This window comes from Oryctolagus cuniculus, chromosome 21 (assembly GCF_964237555.1).
Source record: "Oryctolagus cuniculus chromosome 21, mOryCun1.1, whole genome shotgun sequence".
Taxonomy (NCBI): domain Eukaryota; kingdom Metazoa; phylum Chordata; class Mammalia; order Lagomorpha; family Leporidae; genus Oryctolagus; species Oryctolagus cuniculus.
Genome location: NC_091452.1, coordinates 9,111,029 through 9,126,655, shown reverse-complemented (window position 1 = coordinate 9,126,655; position 15,627 = coordinate 9,111,029). Strand labels below are relative to the sequence as shown.

At 58.0% G+C, this 15,627-nt stretch overlaps 1 protein-coding gene across 4 annotated transcripts in view; it reads right to left on the bottom strand.

The window, feature by feature from the left end:
- Window positions 1-7,029: 7,029 nt before the first annotated feature.
- The window catches only part of ACAD10 (acyl-CoA dehydrogenase family member 10), a 47,404-nt gene continuing 38,806 nt past the window's right edge, over window positions 7,030-15,627 (bottom strand). For all 4 annotated transcript variants that reach the window (XM_051826814.2, XM_051826816.2, XM_051826813.2 and 1 more), the window contains 7 exons: window positions 15,473-15,610; window positions 15,303-15,393; window positions 14,391-14,549; window positions 13,608-13,780; window positions 9,299-9,442; window positions 8,098-8,175; window positions 7,030-7,687 (listed from right to left, as the gene is read on the bottom strand). In XM_051826814.2, the coding sequence (XP_051682774.2) occupies window positions 7,547-7,687; window positions 8,098-8,175; window positions 9,299-9,442; window positions 13,608-13,780; window positions 14,391-14,549; window positions 15,303-15,393; window positions 15,473-15,610 (924 nt within the window). In that variant the 3' untranslated portion in view covers window positions 7,030-7,546. The remainder of the gene's footprint in view (window positions 7,688-8,097; window positions 8,176-9,298; window positions 9,443-13,607; window positions 13,781-14,390; window positions 14,550-15,302; window positions 15,394-15,472; window positions 15,611-15,627) is intronic.

Genomic DNA, 15,627 nt, shown 5'->3' with positions numbered 1-15,627 from the left:
TACGTGGATGTTCCCGTTTGTACTTATTGAATTTCTTGTGGATAATGCGTAGGTGGTTTCCCGTCTCTTGTCATTACACACAGCGCCACGATGTGTGTCTGACTTCCTTGAGAAATTCATAGAAAACAACAGAACCACTGAGTCAGCAGATGTCCTGCTGGCGCTCCTGGGCTCAGGAAGGGGTCACACCGCGACAAGCCCACTGCCGGCTGAAAGTGCCGGTGTGTTGAAGATGCAGTTAGCACGCGAATGGCTGCCTGACCGCTGCCCCAGCTCTGCAGCCCGGGGGCTGTAGTGTTGTCAGCTGTGTGCACTTGGGATCACAGGCCGCGAAGGAGCTGCACCTGCTGCCACTGTCCACACAGCGAGCAAGGGCCTTGTGCCTGGCCTGCATGAGCCAGGAAAAATCAAAGTTCTAAAGCCCCAGAGTGGTTTCCACGGGACGCAAAAGGCCTTTTTGCACGGTTGAGATTGTTGGCTGAATCACAGTAAGCCAAGGACAGTCTGCACTACCGCCATGAGCCTTGACTTCTTACCCCAACCCCGTGGCGTCTGAGTTTCTAACACCCATTCCAGCGGGGTTTGTGACCAGGCTGCTGTTGGGTTTTGTGATCAGCTGGCAGAAGACGGCACGTCACCATCACATCCGTCTTGGTTTCTCATGGATGATGGGTGGGTGCGCCTGTGCCCGTGGGCTGCGTGTTTCCCTGCTGCGTCCACGTCCTGTGGTTCTGTTCGGTTGGTTGTTGGCTTCTTTAACACTGGTTTATAGGAGCTTTCTGTGTATCCAGGCATTCCAGTTTGTCATCTGTGGTGCGAATCCTTGGGTTTGCAACCATCGGTTATCTTTCTCCCACGAATTGCCTGAAGCAGCTCAGTGTCTGCGTAACAGCCTCTCCTGGACCAGTTCGCATGCTCGTCATGTGAACGCTTTCATCCCTGAAGCGTTCTCCCAAGTCGCGGTGTCTCCTCATTTCTTTTCTCTTAGCAAGGTTAGGGATGAGGTTGGGCCTGTGTTCCGGAGGGCTCCCTCGGGACGGCGATGGCCCGGGCTGAGGGCTGCAGTGAGAGGCGACCAGCGCCTGGCTGAAGCAGGACCGAAGGATGACTGGGGCGGGTGTGGGAGGGCACGGAGGGTGCCGTTGAGCCAGGTGCAGAAGCAGTGAGTGGGGAGGGGAAGGAGGGCCGCTCAGCCCCCCGCTGAGTCCCGCCCGCGTGCCTGGTGCGCGTGTGGTTCCCAGGTCACGTGTTCCAGTTTGTCCTGAGTGCTCAGCATCCCCCCTGCCAGCAGCTGCCTCCCCCTGCCTCCCCCTGCCTCCCCCATCCCTCCCCCATCCCTCCCCCTGCCTCCCCATCCCTCCCCCTGCCTCCCCCATCCCTCCCCCATCCCTCCCCCATCCCTCCCCCATCCCTCCCCCTGCCTCCCCCATCCCTCCCCCATCCCTCCCCCATCCCTCCCCCTGCCTCCCCCATCCCCCAGACGCCATCACCTGGGGAAGCCTCTCTCAGCTGCCTTCACACTCTTGTTCAAGGTCAGTGGGATGAGCTGAAACCCCAGCAGTGACAGCTCTGCTGGCTCAGTCCCCCAGAGAATTCATTGAAGTTTAACTCTCGGGGCCGGCACTGTGGCATAGTGGGTAAAGCTGCCGCCTGCAGTGCCGGCCCACATGGCCACCGGTTCATGTCCCGGCTGCTCCACTTCTGATCCAGCTTCCTGCTAATGTTCCTGGGAAAGCAGTAGAAGATGACCCAAGTGTTTGAGAAGAAACTCCTGGCTTCAGTCTGTCCAGCCCTGGCCGTTACGACCCTTTGGGGAGTGAACCTGCAGATAGAAACTCTCTCTGTGTCTCTCCCTCTGTCAGTAGCTCCACCTTTCAAAGAAATAAAAGTAGATCTTGAAAAAATAAAATTTAACTCTCAACCTAAATCTCTCCCTGACAGCCTGTATGGGCTCTCTTTACTCTTACACATTCTTTATTTGTTTTCTTAGTCTTGAATAAGTCTTTGGTGTGATTAAAAAAAAAGAACTTTTTTTTAAGATTCATTCATTTATTTGAAAGGCAGGGTTACAGAGATAGAGAGAGAGCGCTTCCATTGGCTGGTTCATTCCCCAGATGGCCACAATGGTCGGAGCTGTGCCAATCCAAAGCCGGGAGTCAGGCAGGAGCTTATTATTGGTCTCCCATGTGGGTGCAGGGGCCCAAGGACCTGGGCCATCTACTGATTTCCCAGGGCACAGCAGAGAGCTGGATCGGAAGAGGAGTAGCCAGGACTTGAACCGGCGCCCACATGGGATGCTGGCACTCCAAGTGGTGGCTTTCCCTGCTACGCAACAGTGCCATCCCCAAACCAACTTTTTTTTTAAAGATGTACTTTAAAATCTTTTAACATTTATTTAAAAACAAAAAGAAGCAGAGGCAGGACTCAAACCCTAATAAACAAAAACTGACATAAAAATTTTTCATTTTTTACTTGAAAAAGACTAAGTGAAAGAGATCTTTCAGCTACTGGTCCACTCCCCAAATGGCCACAGCATTCAGGGCTGGGCCAGGCTGAAGCCAGAGCCAAGCGCTCAATCCAGGTCTCCCATGGGGGTGGGAGACACCCCAATACTTGAGGCCACACCCTCCCAGGGTGCACACTAGCGTTAGCAGTGGAGCCCGGACTGGACCAGGACTGCGGCTCAGGACGTGGACATCCTGAGCAGGGCGTTAGATGCGAGCCACACACCCACCCTCAAACCTCCCTTCCTCTGTGGATTTCACTGCCGCTTGTGTCCACGCATGGCAGGAAAAGAGCTGGCTGTGGGAGAGGCATCCCGAGCTCCCTCAGTCCCCCGAGAAGGTGCGCAAATTCTTAGCACTGAAGGCCTCCAAGGCATCTCCTCGTCAGTGCCTGACTATGTGATTCCAGATTGAAGAACTCTAGTTCCGCCTGCCTTCCAGGGTCTGCTCCGCGCTGGGACAGTCACTCTCTCCAATGCAGCTGTGGTGTTTGTTTTTCACCCTAAACAGTGATGTTGGGTGGGACTCAAAGCAACTTTTCAACAGGAAGGCATCCTTCCGAATAAGTGGGCGAGGTGCACCTGCCGCCCTCCTCAGCACAGTGCCGCCCAGGGGGCCTACCCCACTCCATGCATTCCAAAGAAACCACTCGGAAGTCTGGGAGAGACATGGCGGCCTGTGGGGATGGAAGCCCCTGGCCGGACTCAGTCCAGCTTCTTGTCTTCGTGTGTGAGCAGGACTGCAGGAGAGACAAAGGGATAGTGCAGGCTCAGAGGGCTCCCGAGGGCAGGGGGAGCTGGCCCTACCCCTGAGAAGGGGCGGTGCTCAGGGTGGGGCCTCACTGAATGACTCCAAGGAGGCAGGGTTTGGGGCGGAGTCTCTGGGAAGGTGTCCTGGTGTCTGGGACGGGGCAAGGCTGAGCTGCATCACGAGGAGTGGGAGGGCCGTGTTCGTCTTCTGCCGTGTTTTTTTGTTTGTTTGTTTTTAAGATTTATTTATTTGAGAGTTACACAGAGAGAGGAGAGGAAGAGAGAAAGGGAGAGAAGAAGAGAGAGAGAGGTCTTCCATCCACTGGTTCACTCCCCAGTTGGCTGCAATGGGTGGAGCTGTGCCAATTTGAAGCCAGGAGCCAGGAGCTTCCTCTGGGTCTCCCACGTGGGTGCAGGGGCCCAAGGACTTGGGCCATCTTCCACTGCTGTCCCAGGCCACAGCAGAGAGCTGGAACAGAAGTGGAGCAGCCAGGACTAGAACCGGTGCCATATGGAATGCCGGCACTGAAGGTGGTGGCTCGACCTGCTGGTCCACAGCACCGGCCCTTCAAATCCATTGTAATGTGGGTCTTTTGAATCCAGAACCATCTTTCATCAAACTCTAGCCAGGCTCCTCTGAGCTGTCTTCTTAAACAGGCCTTGGCCTTGGCCTACACAAACTGCAGATTCTCAGCACAAACGATTCCCCTGCCCTCCATTCCTGGGGAAAGACTAACATGGCACACGGTGTTTCTAGCAGTTCAAGGTCCCATCGCTAGGTTACCCTAGGCCCTTGAAGTGCCTGAGAAAGCCCCAAGCTGCCCAGAGAAGTCACTGTGGGCCCAGGTGTCCCCTAAGACCTGTCTCCCAGCCTCTGCCGGGGCGGGGTGGGGGGGAATCAGGAGCCTTGTGTTGGTACATGGACGGGTCTCCCCTTGCTTCTGCTTTGTATAAATTTCCACTTCCCCACTGCTCGAGCCCCATCCCCACCTCTCCCTGCTGTCTTTCTCCCTTGAAGAGGCCCAGTCACCCCTGCACAAATCACAGTCGAGTCCAGCTGGTGCTGGCCTGTTCCCTTCGGCAATGGCACCTGACTGATGACAGCATGTCCTCACCGCGGCAGGTCCATCTTCACAGCTCGTGTACTGTCCGTCCTTCCCGGGCCATTTCTCTACGCAGTCAACTTGATTAAAAGAAACTCAGTCCCAAATCCTGGTCTAAGAGATTGTCACTTGGGGCTGGACCCCATCTGCTCTGAGGCTCGTGCCTCATGGCATTCGGGGGACACTGATGTAGGGAGAAGTCTGTGGCCGTGTGGCAGCACGGAGAGCGGTGTGAACAGCATTGCAGCTGGGCCTTGGGGGTGCTCACCAGCCCAGTGGCCCTGGCCTCGGTGATTGCAAAGAGGCGAGCCCCGAGGCATCCCTGGGGAGCTGTTAGGACCCAGCTGGGCAGAGACAGGGCTGTCCCCGGAGAGCCACTCCAAGGCTGGGGACGTGTGGCGGGCCACTGCAGCTTGTTCTGCAGGCTTCCCTCCCAGCTGCAGGCTTCAGGCAAGGTGCCCAGAACTCGGACTGCTCCTGGGATTATCTGACCGTGTTTGCAAGCAGCCTGTGGATGCCAGGCCCCCACGGGGCTGCAGGAGGCCCCTCCAGGGATGGCGGGTACCACAAGGACCAGGGGCGCTTGGACAGTCCCCGGAGGGCCAGGCCTGCAGAGCCCAGCCCTGGTGCTCGCCAGCACGGGAGCAGAGGAACGCGCATTCTGCCACTCTGGGACGAAATACGGCAGGGAAGAACAAGTGCATGTGTGACGATCACGTTTGGCTCCCTTTCCAAGGCAGGTCCCGTCTCGCAGGGGTGGAATTCCATAAATAAAACTGGCAGATTCGCTCACTGCCAAACCAGCTCGCTCACACCCAAGCCTGCGCCCACAGCCAAACATCTGCTCGTGGGCTGGAGGCGACTGAGAGATTAATGAGGCTGGGTGTAGTTTCCTCTGACTCTCTGGCTCTTTCGCATGTGTCTTTTGGTAGGTTTTGCAGGTGGGCCTCCTGGAGCTCGGAGCTGCGAACAGGCTCAGCCCCTCCTCGGCGCCGCCTTCATCCCAGTGACCTTGGGTGATGGAAGGATTTTGGAAATTTTTTATCTTTTTTTTTTTTTTTATTTGAAAGGCAGAGAATCTTCCATCTGCTGTTTCACCCTTCAAATTCCCACAATAGCCAGACTGGACCAGGCTAAAGCCAGGAGCCCACCACTCAATCGAGGTCTCCAATATAGTGGCAGGGACCCAGGTACTTGAGCCACCAGCTGCTGCCTCCCAGGGTGTGCAACGGCAGGAAGCTGGATTGGAAGCAGGGGAGCTGGGACTCGAACCAGGCACTCTGACGTGGGACGTGGGCATCCCACACAGCAACTCAACCTCTGTGCCAAACGCCTGCCCCGGGAAGATTCTTTTAGAAACCCATCATTCATATCACATCACTACTTTGTCACACGGGGAATCGCCATGAAACTGACACCTGGCCCACCTCCTATCCTCTCTCCTGCTCCTCCAGCGCCCCCCCCCCCCCCGCCCATCCTCAGGGCCTGTCCCTTGCTGCTCCCACCTCTCGAAACTTGCCTTTCTTCTTGCCATGCAGCTGCTGGCTCCAACGCATCTTCTAGAAAATGTCGCTCTGAGACACCCAGGAGTGTGCCAAGCACCCACCACCGTCGTCCAGGGCACTCGCCACCTCCCCCCACTGAGACGCAAACCCCACCAAGGCAGCAGCTTTACCCACTGTATTCACCCGCACACCCCCCAGGCCTGGCTCAGAGCCTGGACTCGCAAGATAGCGATGAGTGAAACTGCCTAGCTGAACTAGACACCGACCAGGGCTGCTGGAGGCAGCCTGAGGGCCCCCGGCCCCTGAAGCCGGGCATCCGGGAGGTGTGGGGTCATCCTACAGCTGCACCACTGGACGAGCAAGGTCAGCCTCCAAGGCCAGGAAGAATCCTCAGTGCCATGTGACAGGTCAGGCCATGACCACTTCCTTCTAAAAAGTCCCTCTTCGGCCCTGAGGCCTGGGGCTGACATGAGAACTCAGGCTTCGAGAATCCTGCCAGTGTGCGAGGGTTCTTTGCCAGGCTGGCTGGCACTGTCGGGGCAGTTAGTGCGGGGGCTGAGTGTAGCTCTCCCATCCCTGGGTGACAGACGGGCTCCCCACACAGCTTGGGACAAGTGTATCTAAGGAGCCTGTGCACAAGCCGCCCCCCCCAGCCTCTGCAGGGACGACTGGGGCTCTTCAAGGGAGAAAGACAGCAGGGAGAGGTGGGGACTGGGGCTGCAGCCGGGACGTGGAAATCCGTACAAAGCAGAGCGCGGGGTCCTGGCTGCAGCACGTGGTGGCGCTGGGGACGGCAGGGCAGCAGGCTCCCAGGCTGAAGGGCGGCGGGCTCTGGCCGCACAGCCACAGGGGTCGGGTCAGCGGCCCAGGGCTTATGCCCACCGGCCACCTCGGCTCTCAGGGCACCCATCCCTCAGGGGGCTCAGACCCGAGTGAGCGAGCACTGCCATTCCTCCCCGCGGATTCTGTGCCCACGAGGCACATGGGAGTGCGAGTTAGAGGGGCCAGTGCCACGGTTCTTTGGGGGAAGCTAATAGGAGCGCAGAATCCAGAGAGAGGTAGTGGGGAGGCGGTGACTCGGGACCCGCGGGTCCCAGCATCCACACCCCTGATGCGTCTGGGGCGCAGACGAGATCCAGCGGGGACAGACAGAAGCGTGAGGGGGCGCTGATGGGGTGGGGGGGACTTTATTCTCCACTGCTTGCAGCTGACAGAAGCTCAGAGTCTCAGACGTGTCTCCTTACTGTTCTGTGACCCCCACCCCCTTCCAAAACAACACTTTGATCAGCGTTCTAGGTTGTGGACACTCGAAGAGAAATCAGCTGCAGTGGCTTCAGGGTTTTGGTTTCATTCTGCTTTCCCAGAAGCACTCTGGGCCCGGGGATCCAGGCCGGAGGCCCCACAGAGCAGGGGCTGCGGCTGCTGGAGCCCCAGCAGGGTTCCTGATCCGTGCTCCGGTTCCCAGGGCCAGATAAGGGGGCATGAGACGGGAGACCAGCTCTCGGCCCGTCCCTTTCCTCCCCGCCCAAAACAACCGGAGGACTTGGCACAGAAACGTCTTCTATCCCAGGCAGAGCTGCCGGGCGCGGTGCCAGCCTCATGCAGGCCGGGCCTCCCCAGGCACACCGCTGGAGCCGGGCGAGGCTGGCGGGGTGAGGCTGCCTGGCTCCTGCAGCCCGGCAGGGCTAGGCGCGGCGCTTCAGCTCCATCTGGGCCACCGTCCTCCGGTGCACCTCGTCAGGGCCGTCGGCGAAGCGCAGTGCCCGGGCCCAGGCGAAGAACTGCGCCAGTGGGTAGTCGTTGCTGAGGCCTGCTGCCCCGAAGGCCTGGAAGACACGGGGGGGGGGGGGCCTGAGTCCTCCCGTGAGGGCCCCGCACCCGCGGCTGCTGTGAATGGCGGGTGCTCTCCCAGGGATGTCCCCACCCGTGACCACTGCAGCTCTGCAGGGCGGCTTCCGCTCCCAGGAAAGCCCCGGGTTGGGGCCAGGCATTGGGATTTGAGGGGAGGCGGCCCCGGGGCGTCAGTGTGAGGTCAGCTGCTCGCCAGCTGGGTGACCTGGACAAGTCCCCCCACTTCTCTGGGCTCTGACTCCCAATGGGGCTAGGGTGGGTCACCCCAACCCCCACAGGGTTGCTCCCACGGGGGAAGCGAAGAGCGCGTGCGCGGGGAGTGGGGGCTAAGCAGCGGCTGTCGGGCACAGCCGGAGGCCGGGAGGCCTGTCCAGCCCGGGCTCACCTGGATAGCACGATCGATCACTCGGGAGGCCGTGGACGGCACCACCAGTTTAATCATGGCAATATCTAAAGCAGCGGCCTGCAAGGAGCAGGAAGAGAAGCAGCGCTAGAGCCCCGAGGGCAGGGTGCTTGGGACAGCTGGGTCCACAGGGGGCAGCAAAGACCCAGGCTCAGCACGGGGCCCTGCAGCGGTGCCTGCCGGTGCCGGCCCAGTGCCTGAGGACGGAGGGTGCGGTGCTGGTAACCACGAGGGCGACTCGGAACGGGAAGGGGCGCCTGAAACCCTCCCACCAGCACAGAGGGCCAGACAGGAAGCAGCTGCTTCGTTCAGGGCCCCAGCCCCGTGGGGGCCTCCAAGCAGTGGGGGCCAAGGCCGGCCAGGGCCGCAGGAGACCGAGCTGCCAGGATCTGCCGCCATCACGACATTCGAGTGAGGGGTCCGAGAGCTGCTGGCATACCCGGCACGGAGCCTGGGCCCGCCTCCTGACAGTCTCCCGGCCAGGGGGAGGGGCTGCCCCCAGAAGGCTGGACAAGGCAGAGGTCAGTGAAGGCCATCAGACCTGGAGATGAGTGGCTGGTGACAATTGAAGCTACGTTTGGATTACGGCTGGTAGAGGCCTCTTTTCCATTTGTTGGACACCTGCACCAGTGGCCCTGGGAGTACAAGGCCCTGTCAGGCCTCGGGAACCAGTCCAGGGAAACAGAGAGGTCACCCTCTTCTCGGACGTCCTTCCTGTTTGAAAAGCTGCAGGGTGGGTGCGGGCACAGAGGGTCAGGCTGCCACCTGAGATGCCCACGTCCCAGACCGGAGTGCCGGCTCAGGCACCGGCTGCTCCGCTTCTGATCCAGCTTCTTGCTAATATGAGATGGTGACTCAAGTGCTTGGGCCCTGGCACCCATGTGGGAGACCCAGTTGGGGTTCCAGGCTGGTCTAGACCTGGCCCAGCTCTGGCTGTTGTGGGCCTTTCAAGAAGATGAGAACAAATACACATTAAAAATATAGACATATATAGCACGTGAAAATAACATTAAAAAGAGAAAAAGGTTGGACTTTTAGAAAAAAAAAAAAAAGCTGCCCAAATAGCTCCAAGCAGTGCGGACAGACTTTGAACGTCGGGAAGCCAGACTTTGTCCAGTCCTCGTTGCGGAATGAGGACGGAAGACCCAGCTCCCCCACCTTGACCTCAGCCCGCCCTGCCCACCTTGTTTCCCGCCACGTCCATGAGGTGCGCGGCTTTCAGCACCAGCAGCCGCGCCTGCTCGATCTCCACGCGGGACTGCGCGATGTCCGCCAGGATCGTGCCCTGCTCCACCAGGGGCTTCCCGAAGGCCACGCGGGACTTCACCTGTTGACACAGGGCCCCGGGGCTAACACCACGCAGGGCTGAGGTGGCCGTGCGAGGTGGGGCTGCGTCTGCAGAGGTGGAGGAAGCAGGCAGGACAGGCACGAGCAGGAGGGCGGAAGCAGGAGCGTGGGCCGTCTGCCAGTTCGCCAGCTCTCTGGCCACAGGCGGTCTCCAGGGAGATCTAGACTCCGACAACATTCATGGCACGGTGGCTGAACAAATTGCTTCTAAGAACCCTGTATTCCAGCGAGCCAGGCGCCTCCCGGCAGGCCCCGACGCCAGGCTGGGGCAGCTCTTGTAGTTCCGAGCCAGCATCTGGCCCAGCGCTGCTGCAGGGAACTGGGGAACCACAGTGGGGCCTCGCAGGACGCAGGCGAGGGCGCCCTCTGCTGACCGAGGCCTGGCTGCACATCCTGAGCGCTCCTGCGAGCAGCTAGGTGCCACCTCATGGGCAGTGGGGATTTTTTTTTAAGTGAGAGCCACAAGGCGTCAGAAAAGATAAAAAGTATTGTTCCCCTTGTTTTATTTACATTTACTGAAAGCTATAAAAATAATCCATTTTTAAACCAAAAAAAAAACACAAAAATACCTAGTATCCATCATCCAGTCATACATGGATCTCTTCCAGACTTTCTGTGTGCATATCCAGACACAGCAGCCGGCACAGGGGTCTCATGAAAGTGGAATTGAAAGATAAGTTTATTTTGGAGCAAATGTTTTTCAAATCCGTGCATATAAGGGGTCTTCAAAATTTTATGGAAAATGAATATTATCAAAAACAATTATACACAGATTTCTAAATTTCTTTGCACCAAAATAAACATCTTTTAGAAATAAACATCTCTGGGGGCTGGCACTGTGGTAGAGCGGGTAAAGCTGCTGCCTGCATGCCCATAAGGGCACCAGTCTGGTCCTGGCTGCTGTGCTTCTGAGCCAGCTCCCTGGTATGGCCTGGGAAGAGCAGTGGAGAATGGCCCAAGTGCTTGGGGCCCTGCCACTCAAGGGGGAGACCCGGAGCAGGCCCTTGGCTCCTGGCTTCAGCCTGGCTCAGCCGTTGTAGCTATCTGAGGAATGAACCGGAAGATGGACAGTCTCTTTCTCTGTAACTTTCAAAATAAATACATTTTATAAATATCTTTTAATTTCATTTTCTCACAAATATTTTGAAGTACTTTGATATGTACAATTTATATATTTTACAAAAAAAACAGCAAAATATATTGCTGTGTAGCATGCTTTTTTAAACTTTAAGAGTATGGGGGGGGGCACTGTGGCATAGAGGGTAAAGTCGCCATCTGCAGTGCTGGTTCGAGTCCCGGCTGCTCCACTTCTGACCCAGCTCTCTGCTATGGCCTGGGAAACAGTGGAAAATGGCCCAAGTCCTTGGACCCTGCGCCCATGTGGGAGACCCAGAAGAAGCTCCTGCCTGGCTCCTGGCTTCAGATGGGTGCAGCTCCAGCCGTTGCAGCCATCTGGGGAGTGAACCAGCAGATGGAAGATCTCTATCTCAGCCTCTCCGTAACTCTGCCTTTCAAATAAAATAAATAAATTGTAAAAAAGAGAAGAGTATATAGTGGGGTAGGTGTTTGCCCTAGAAGTTCTGACACTGGATAAGACACCAGCCTCTCATTCTGAAGAACCTGGTTCATGTCCCACACCCCAAGTCCAGCTTCTGCTAGTACAGACCCTGGGGAGGAACGGCTGGGCCTGCCATCCATGTGGGAGACCTGGATGGAGTTCCTGGCTCCCGGCGTTGGCCTGCCCAGTCCTAGCCATTGCAGGCATTTGGGGAGTGAAGCAGCAGATGGGAGTTGTCTCTGTCTCTGCCTCTCAAATAAGGAAGGAAAGACCAGAGCCCATTTCTGGATGTTAAGAACTAGATTCCCAGGGCCAGCATTGTGGGCAGCCAACCCCGGCATCCCACAGGAGTGCCGCTTCAAGCCACCCAGGTAGAGTCCCAGAGGGAGTTCCAGGCTCCTGGCTTTGGTCTGGTCTAACCGTGGCTATTGCAGGCATCTGGAGAGTGAACCAGCAGACGGATGATGGATCATGGATCTCTGTCTCTTCCTCTCTCTCTGTAACTCTGCCTTTCAAATAAATATACAAATCTTAAAATTTCCACAGCATCTTTTAGATTTCACTGCACACCCATACCGCGGTGTATTTGGCCCGTCACCCACTGTCAGCCTTCCGGGTAGTTCAAACACTGCCAGTATAATCAGTATTGTAGTGCACCTCCTAGGGGCATCTTTCACTAATGACTCCCTGGGAACACAGTCCTGAGCAGTGACCATGCTTCGGCTATGCGCTTTCTCAGGATTTCTGATTTATATGTGGAGTCGCACTGCTGGGAGCCTGGCCTGAGTTCAATGTCCCGTGAAGCTAAAATACTGCACCCGGCCCCCTAGGGTGGCATGGTTTATTTTCAGAGAGAAACAAAAGAACAGTCTCAACCAACAGGATATAAATCACAGCTTTGTGCAGCGATCAGAGTGTATCTGACTGCTGTTTTTTTTTTTTTTTTTTTTTTTTTTTTAATGTTCATTCGATATTCTTTTGAAAGGCAGAGAGAGAGTGAGAGAGATCTGCAGTTGGGAGTTGTGGTGCAGCAGGGTAATCTGCTGCTCAGGACAGCTGCATCCCGCATCCACCACACTGCCACTCTGTCTTTGAAATCAATTTTAAAAAATGAAGTAGAGAAATTGTCCATTTTCACTCCTCAAAAACCCACAACAGTCAAGGCTGGGCCAGGCCGATGCCAGGGCCAGGAACCGCATCTGGGTCTCCCACGGGGGAGGCAGGGACCCAGTTCTGAGCCATCACCAGCTGCCTCCCGTGTCATCAGCAGGGAGCTGGCTCAGGAGTGGAGCCACTCTGACACGGGATGTGGACGGCCCGGGCAGCAGCCTCCGCGCCGCAACACCGCCCCTCCGCTCTTTACAGAGCCTTTCTTTCCTTTCTTTCTTTCTTTCTTTCTTTCTTTCTTTCTTTTTTGACAGGCAGAGTGGACAGTGAGAGAGAGAGAGACAGAGAGAAAGGTCTTCCTTTGCCATTGGTTCACCCTCCAATGGCCGCCGCGGCCGGCGCACCGCGCTGATCCGAAGGCAAGAGCCAGGTGCTTCTCCTGGTCTCCCATGGGGTGCAGGGCCCAAGCACTTGGGCCATCCTCCACTGCACTCCCTGGCCACAGCAGAGAGCTGGCCTGGAAGAGGGGCAACCAGGACAGAATCCGGCGCCCCGACCAGGACTAGAACCCGGTGTGCCGGCGCCACAAGGCAGAGGATTAGCCTAGTGAGCCGCGGTGCCGACTTATAGAGCATTTCTTTTTTTTTTTTTTTATATATTTATTTGAAAGGCAGAGTTGCAGAGAGGCAGAGGCAGAGAGAGAGAGAGGTTTTCCATCTGCTGGTTCATTCCCCAATAGCCACAAGAGCCAGAGCTGGGCCAATCCGAAGCCAGGAGCCAGGAGCTTCAGCCGGGTCTCCCACACAGGTGCTGGGGCCCAAGTACTTGGGCCATCTGCTGCTGCTTTCCCAGGCACATTAGCAGACAGCTGGATTGGAAGTGCAACAGCCGGGATTTGAACTGTTGCCCCTATGGGATGCCGGCACTGCAGGCAGCAGCTTTACCCGCTACACCACAGTGCCGGCCCCCTAAATACCATTTTTTGTGAGATATTTGTTTTGGTCTCAAGGGTTTGCTTCCTACTTGTGAAATCACTACCAGTGATTTGAATTGCTGTCCGTGGTAGGTGTCTTTTATGTAGGCTCCCAATGAGAGAGAGAGTCACAGCAAAATAGTATTTTCCGGACACGTTGTAGGAGGAGGGTGACAGAGGGGCAGACGCTGGAGTCCCAGGGATAAAAATGAGCCACAGGAGTTCTCCCTGCTCTCTGCTATTTAACCACGCGCTGGGAACCTGAGTGGCTCTGGGCAGCCCGTGACCCTCTGGACCTTGGAGCCTGCCCTAGACCTGGCCTTGCGCTTCGGGTCACTTGGCCGGAGCGGGTCACTTGGCCGGAGCGGGGCCCTTGGGCTCTGAATTTCATAACCGCAGCAAAGCAGCACACGTGGAGCGAAGGCAGCGACAGGGCTTCCTGGCAGGGCTCAAGCTGACAGCAAAGCAGAGGTGGCTCCGCCTCCGGGCGGGGGGGGGGGCACTCACGCGGGTCTTCATGAGCGCCAGCGCCCTCTCGGAGTAGCCGATGAGCCTCATGCAGTGGTGGACCCGCCCGGGCCCCAGCCTGCCCTGGGCGACCTCGAAGCCGCGCCCCGGGCCCAGCACCACGTTCTCCCGGGGCACACGCACGTTCTCAAACCGGACTTCGCCGTGGCCGCCTGCAAGACCCAAACACACCAGCCTGAGCCGGCCACCAAAGCCCTCTCCTGGGCTGGGGTCGGCCCGTGCCTCGGGCTCATCTGCTGCCCCGGCACAGGCTTCTATGGGGACACAGGGCGGGCAGGAAGGAGGCGCCCATTACAGATGGAAAGTGAATCACTGATGTCTAATGGCAAACGGCTGTTTTGCCGTTACTCTGACAAACAAAATGGCTGAAGCTGACAGCCCCTAGACGTTCAGGATTCTAACAGGGTGGCGGCCCGGGGAATCCCCGAAGTGCACACTGCTGCCAGGGAACCCCGTGACGGGCCCCACCCACAGCTCTGGCCCCGGGGTCACTCCGCACACTGGGGCCTGGCGGACGCTTGCGCCTCTGCCTGGGCTCCCCGGGGTGTCTGTCCCCCGGGGTCCTGCTCCTCTTCTGAGTGTACTAGAGTCAGCTGCGTGGATGCCTGCTGGACATCTGCCCGTGTGGCTGGGTTTCAAGGTACGGGACTGACATGCAGGCGTACGAAGCCCTCCAGATGTCGCCGTACCCTGAGATGCAGGAGTCCTGAACTTGAGCAAGGACCAGACCCACCCAGGGCGCCCCGCCCGCAGGGGTCTGACCTGGAGCGTCCTCCAGCCCGTACATCGTCAGAGGCCGGATGACTTTTACCCCTGGCGTGTCCATGGGGACCAAGAGCACGGACTGCTGCTGGTGGCGCGGGGCGTGTGGGTCTGTTTTCCCCATGAACACGCAGAGCTGGCAGCGTGGATCCAGGATGCCTGCCAGGAAGGGAGAGAGATGCCAGAGCCATGACACTTGCCATCACCTGGTCCCGGGCAGACGGAGCCGGGAAATACTCCCTGTCATCAGACAGTACTTGTGGGCTTTCAGCCAGAAATAAGAACAAAGTGGGTTTTGGCCCAATGAAGAAGGAATCCAACATCATAAGCTTTTTTTTTTTAAGTGTCTTGTGGAGCTGGAAATGGAATTTAAGGACAAGAGGCTGAAGACTGTGGCCTGGTCGGCTCTGTGCACACAGGTGTTGGAGCGGACGCTTTGGGCACCGGCCAGCCCTCTCACTCTGGGTCCCTCTCTGCGGCCAGTGACTGGAGTTGCTGCCCCGAGTCCTGCCTTCCCGCCCTGTAAAACGGGGTGGCCCCACCTGCCTTCCCGCCCTGTAAAACGGGGTGGCCCCACCTGCCTTCCCGCCCTGTAAAACGGGGTGGCCCCACCTGCCTCTCGGGAGATGAAAGCCTCTGGAGTGCTCATGGGGGCCCTGCAGAGGTAACCCCAGAGAGGGCGGGGCTTTCGCCAGCCCTTGGGTTGTAACGCACCTGACCCGGGAGCGAGGGATGTGGCCGCCACCCGTCCCTAGCAGCTGCCCCCTCCGTGAGGCACACGCCTGTCATCGGTGTGGTCTCCTGAGAGACAGCACACCCCCGCAGGGCCCTCTCGTCCCCGGGGGTGTGCTGCCCTGCCAGGCATCTGACACAGCACCGAGGGCACTGAGGAGCCAGTTTCAGGCCAGATACCTGTGATCCACCACTTGTGTCCGTTGATGACGTAGCAGCCGCCCTCCTCCCGGATGGAAGCCTCTATGTTGGTGGCATCGGAGGAGGCGACCTGCAGGACAGCGTTCCACTCAGCCATGGTCCCGCTGGCAGCCCAGGGCCCCGCAGTGGGGGCCGCCCTAGCGAGGTACCTGGGGCTCGGTCATCGCGAAGCAGGAGCGGGCCTTGCCCTGCAGCAGGGGGAGCAGCCAGCGGGCCTTCTGCTCCTCGCTGCCGTAGCGCACCAGCAGTTCCATGTTCCCCGTGTCCGGCGCCGAGCAGTTGAATATCTGAGGAGCAAAAGGGC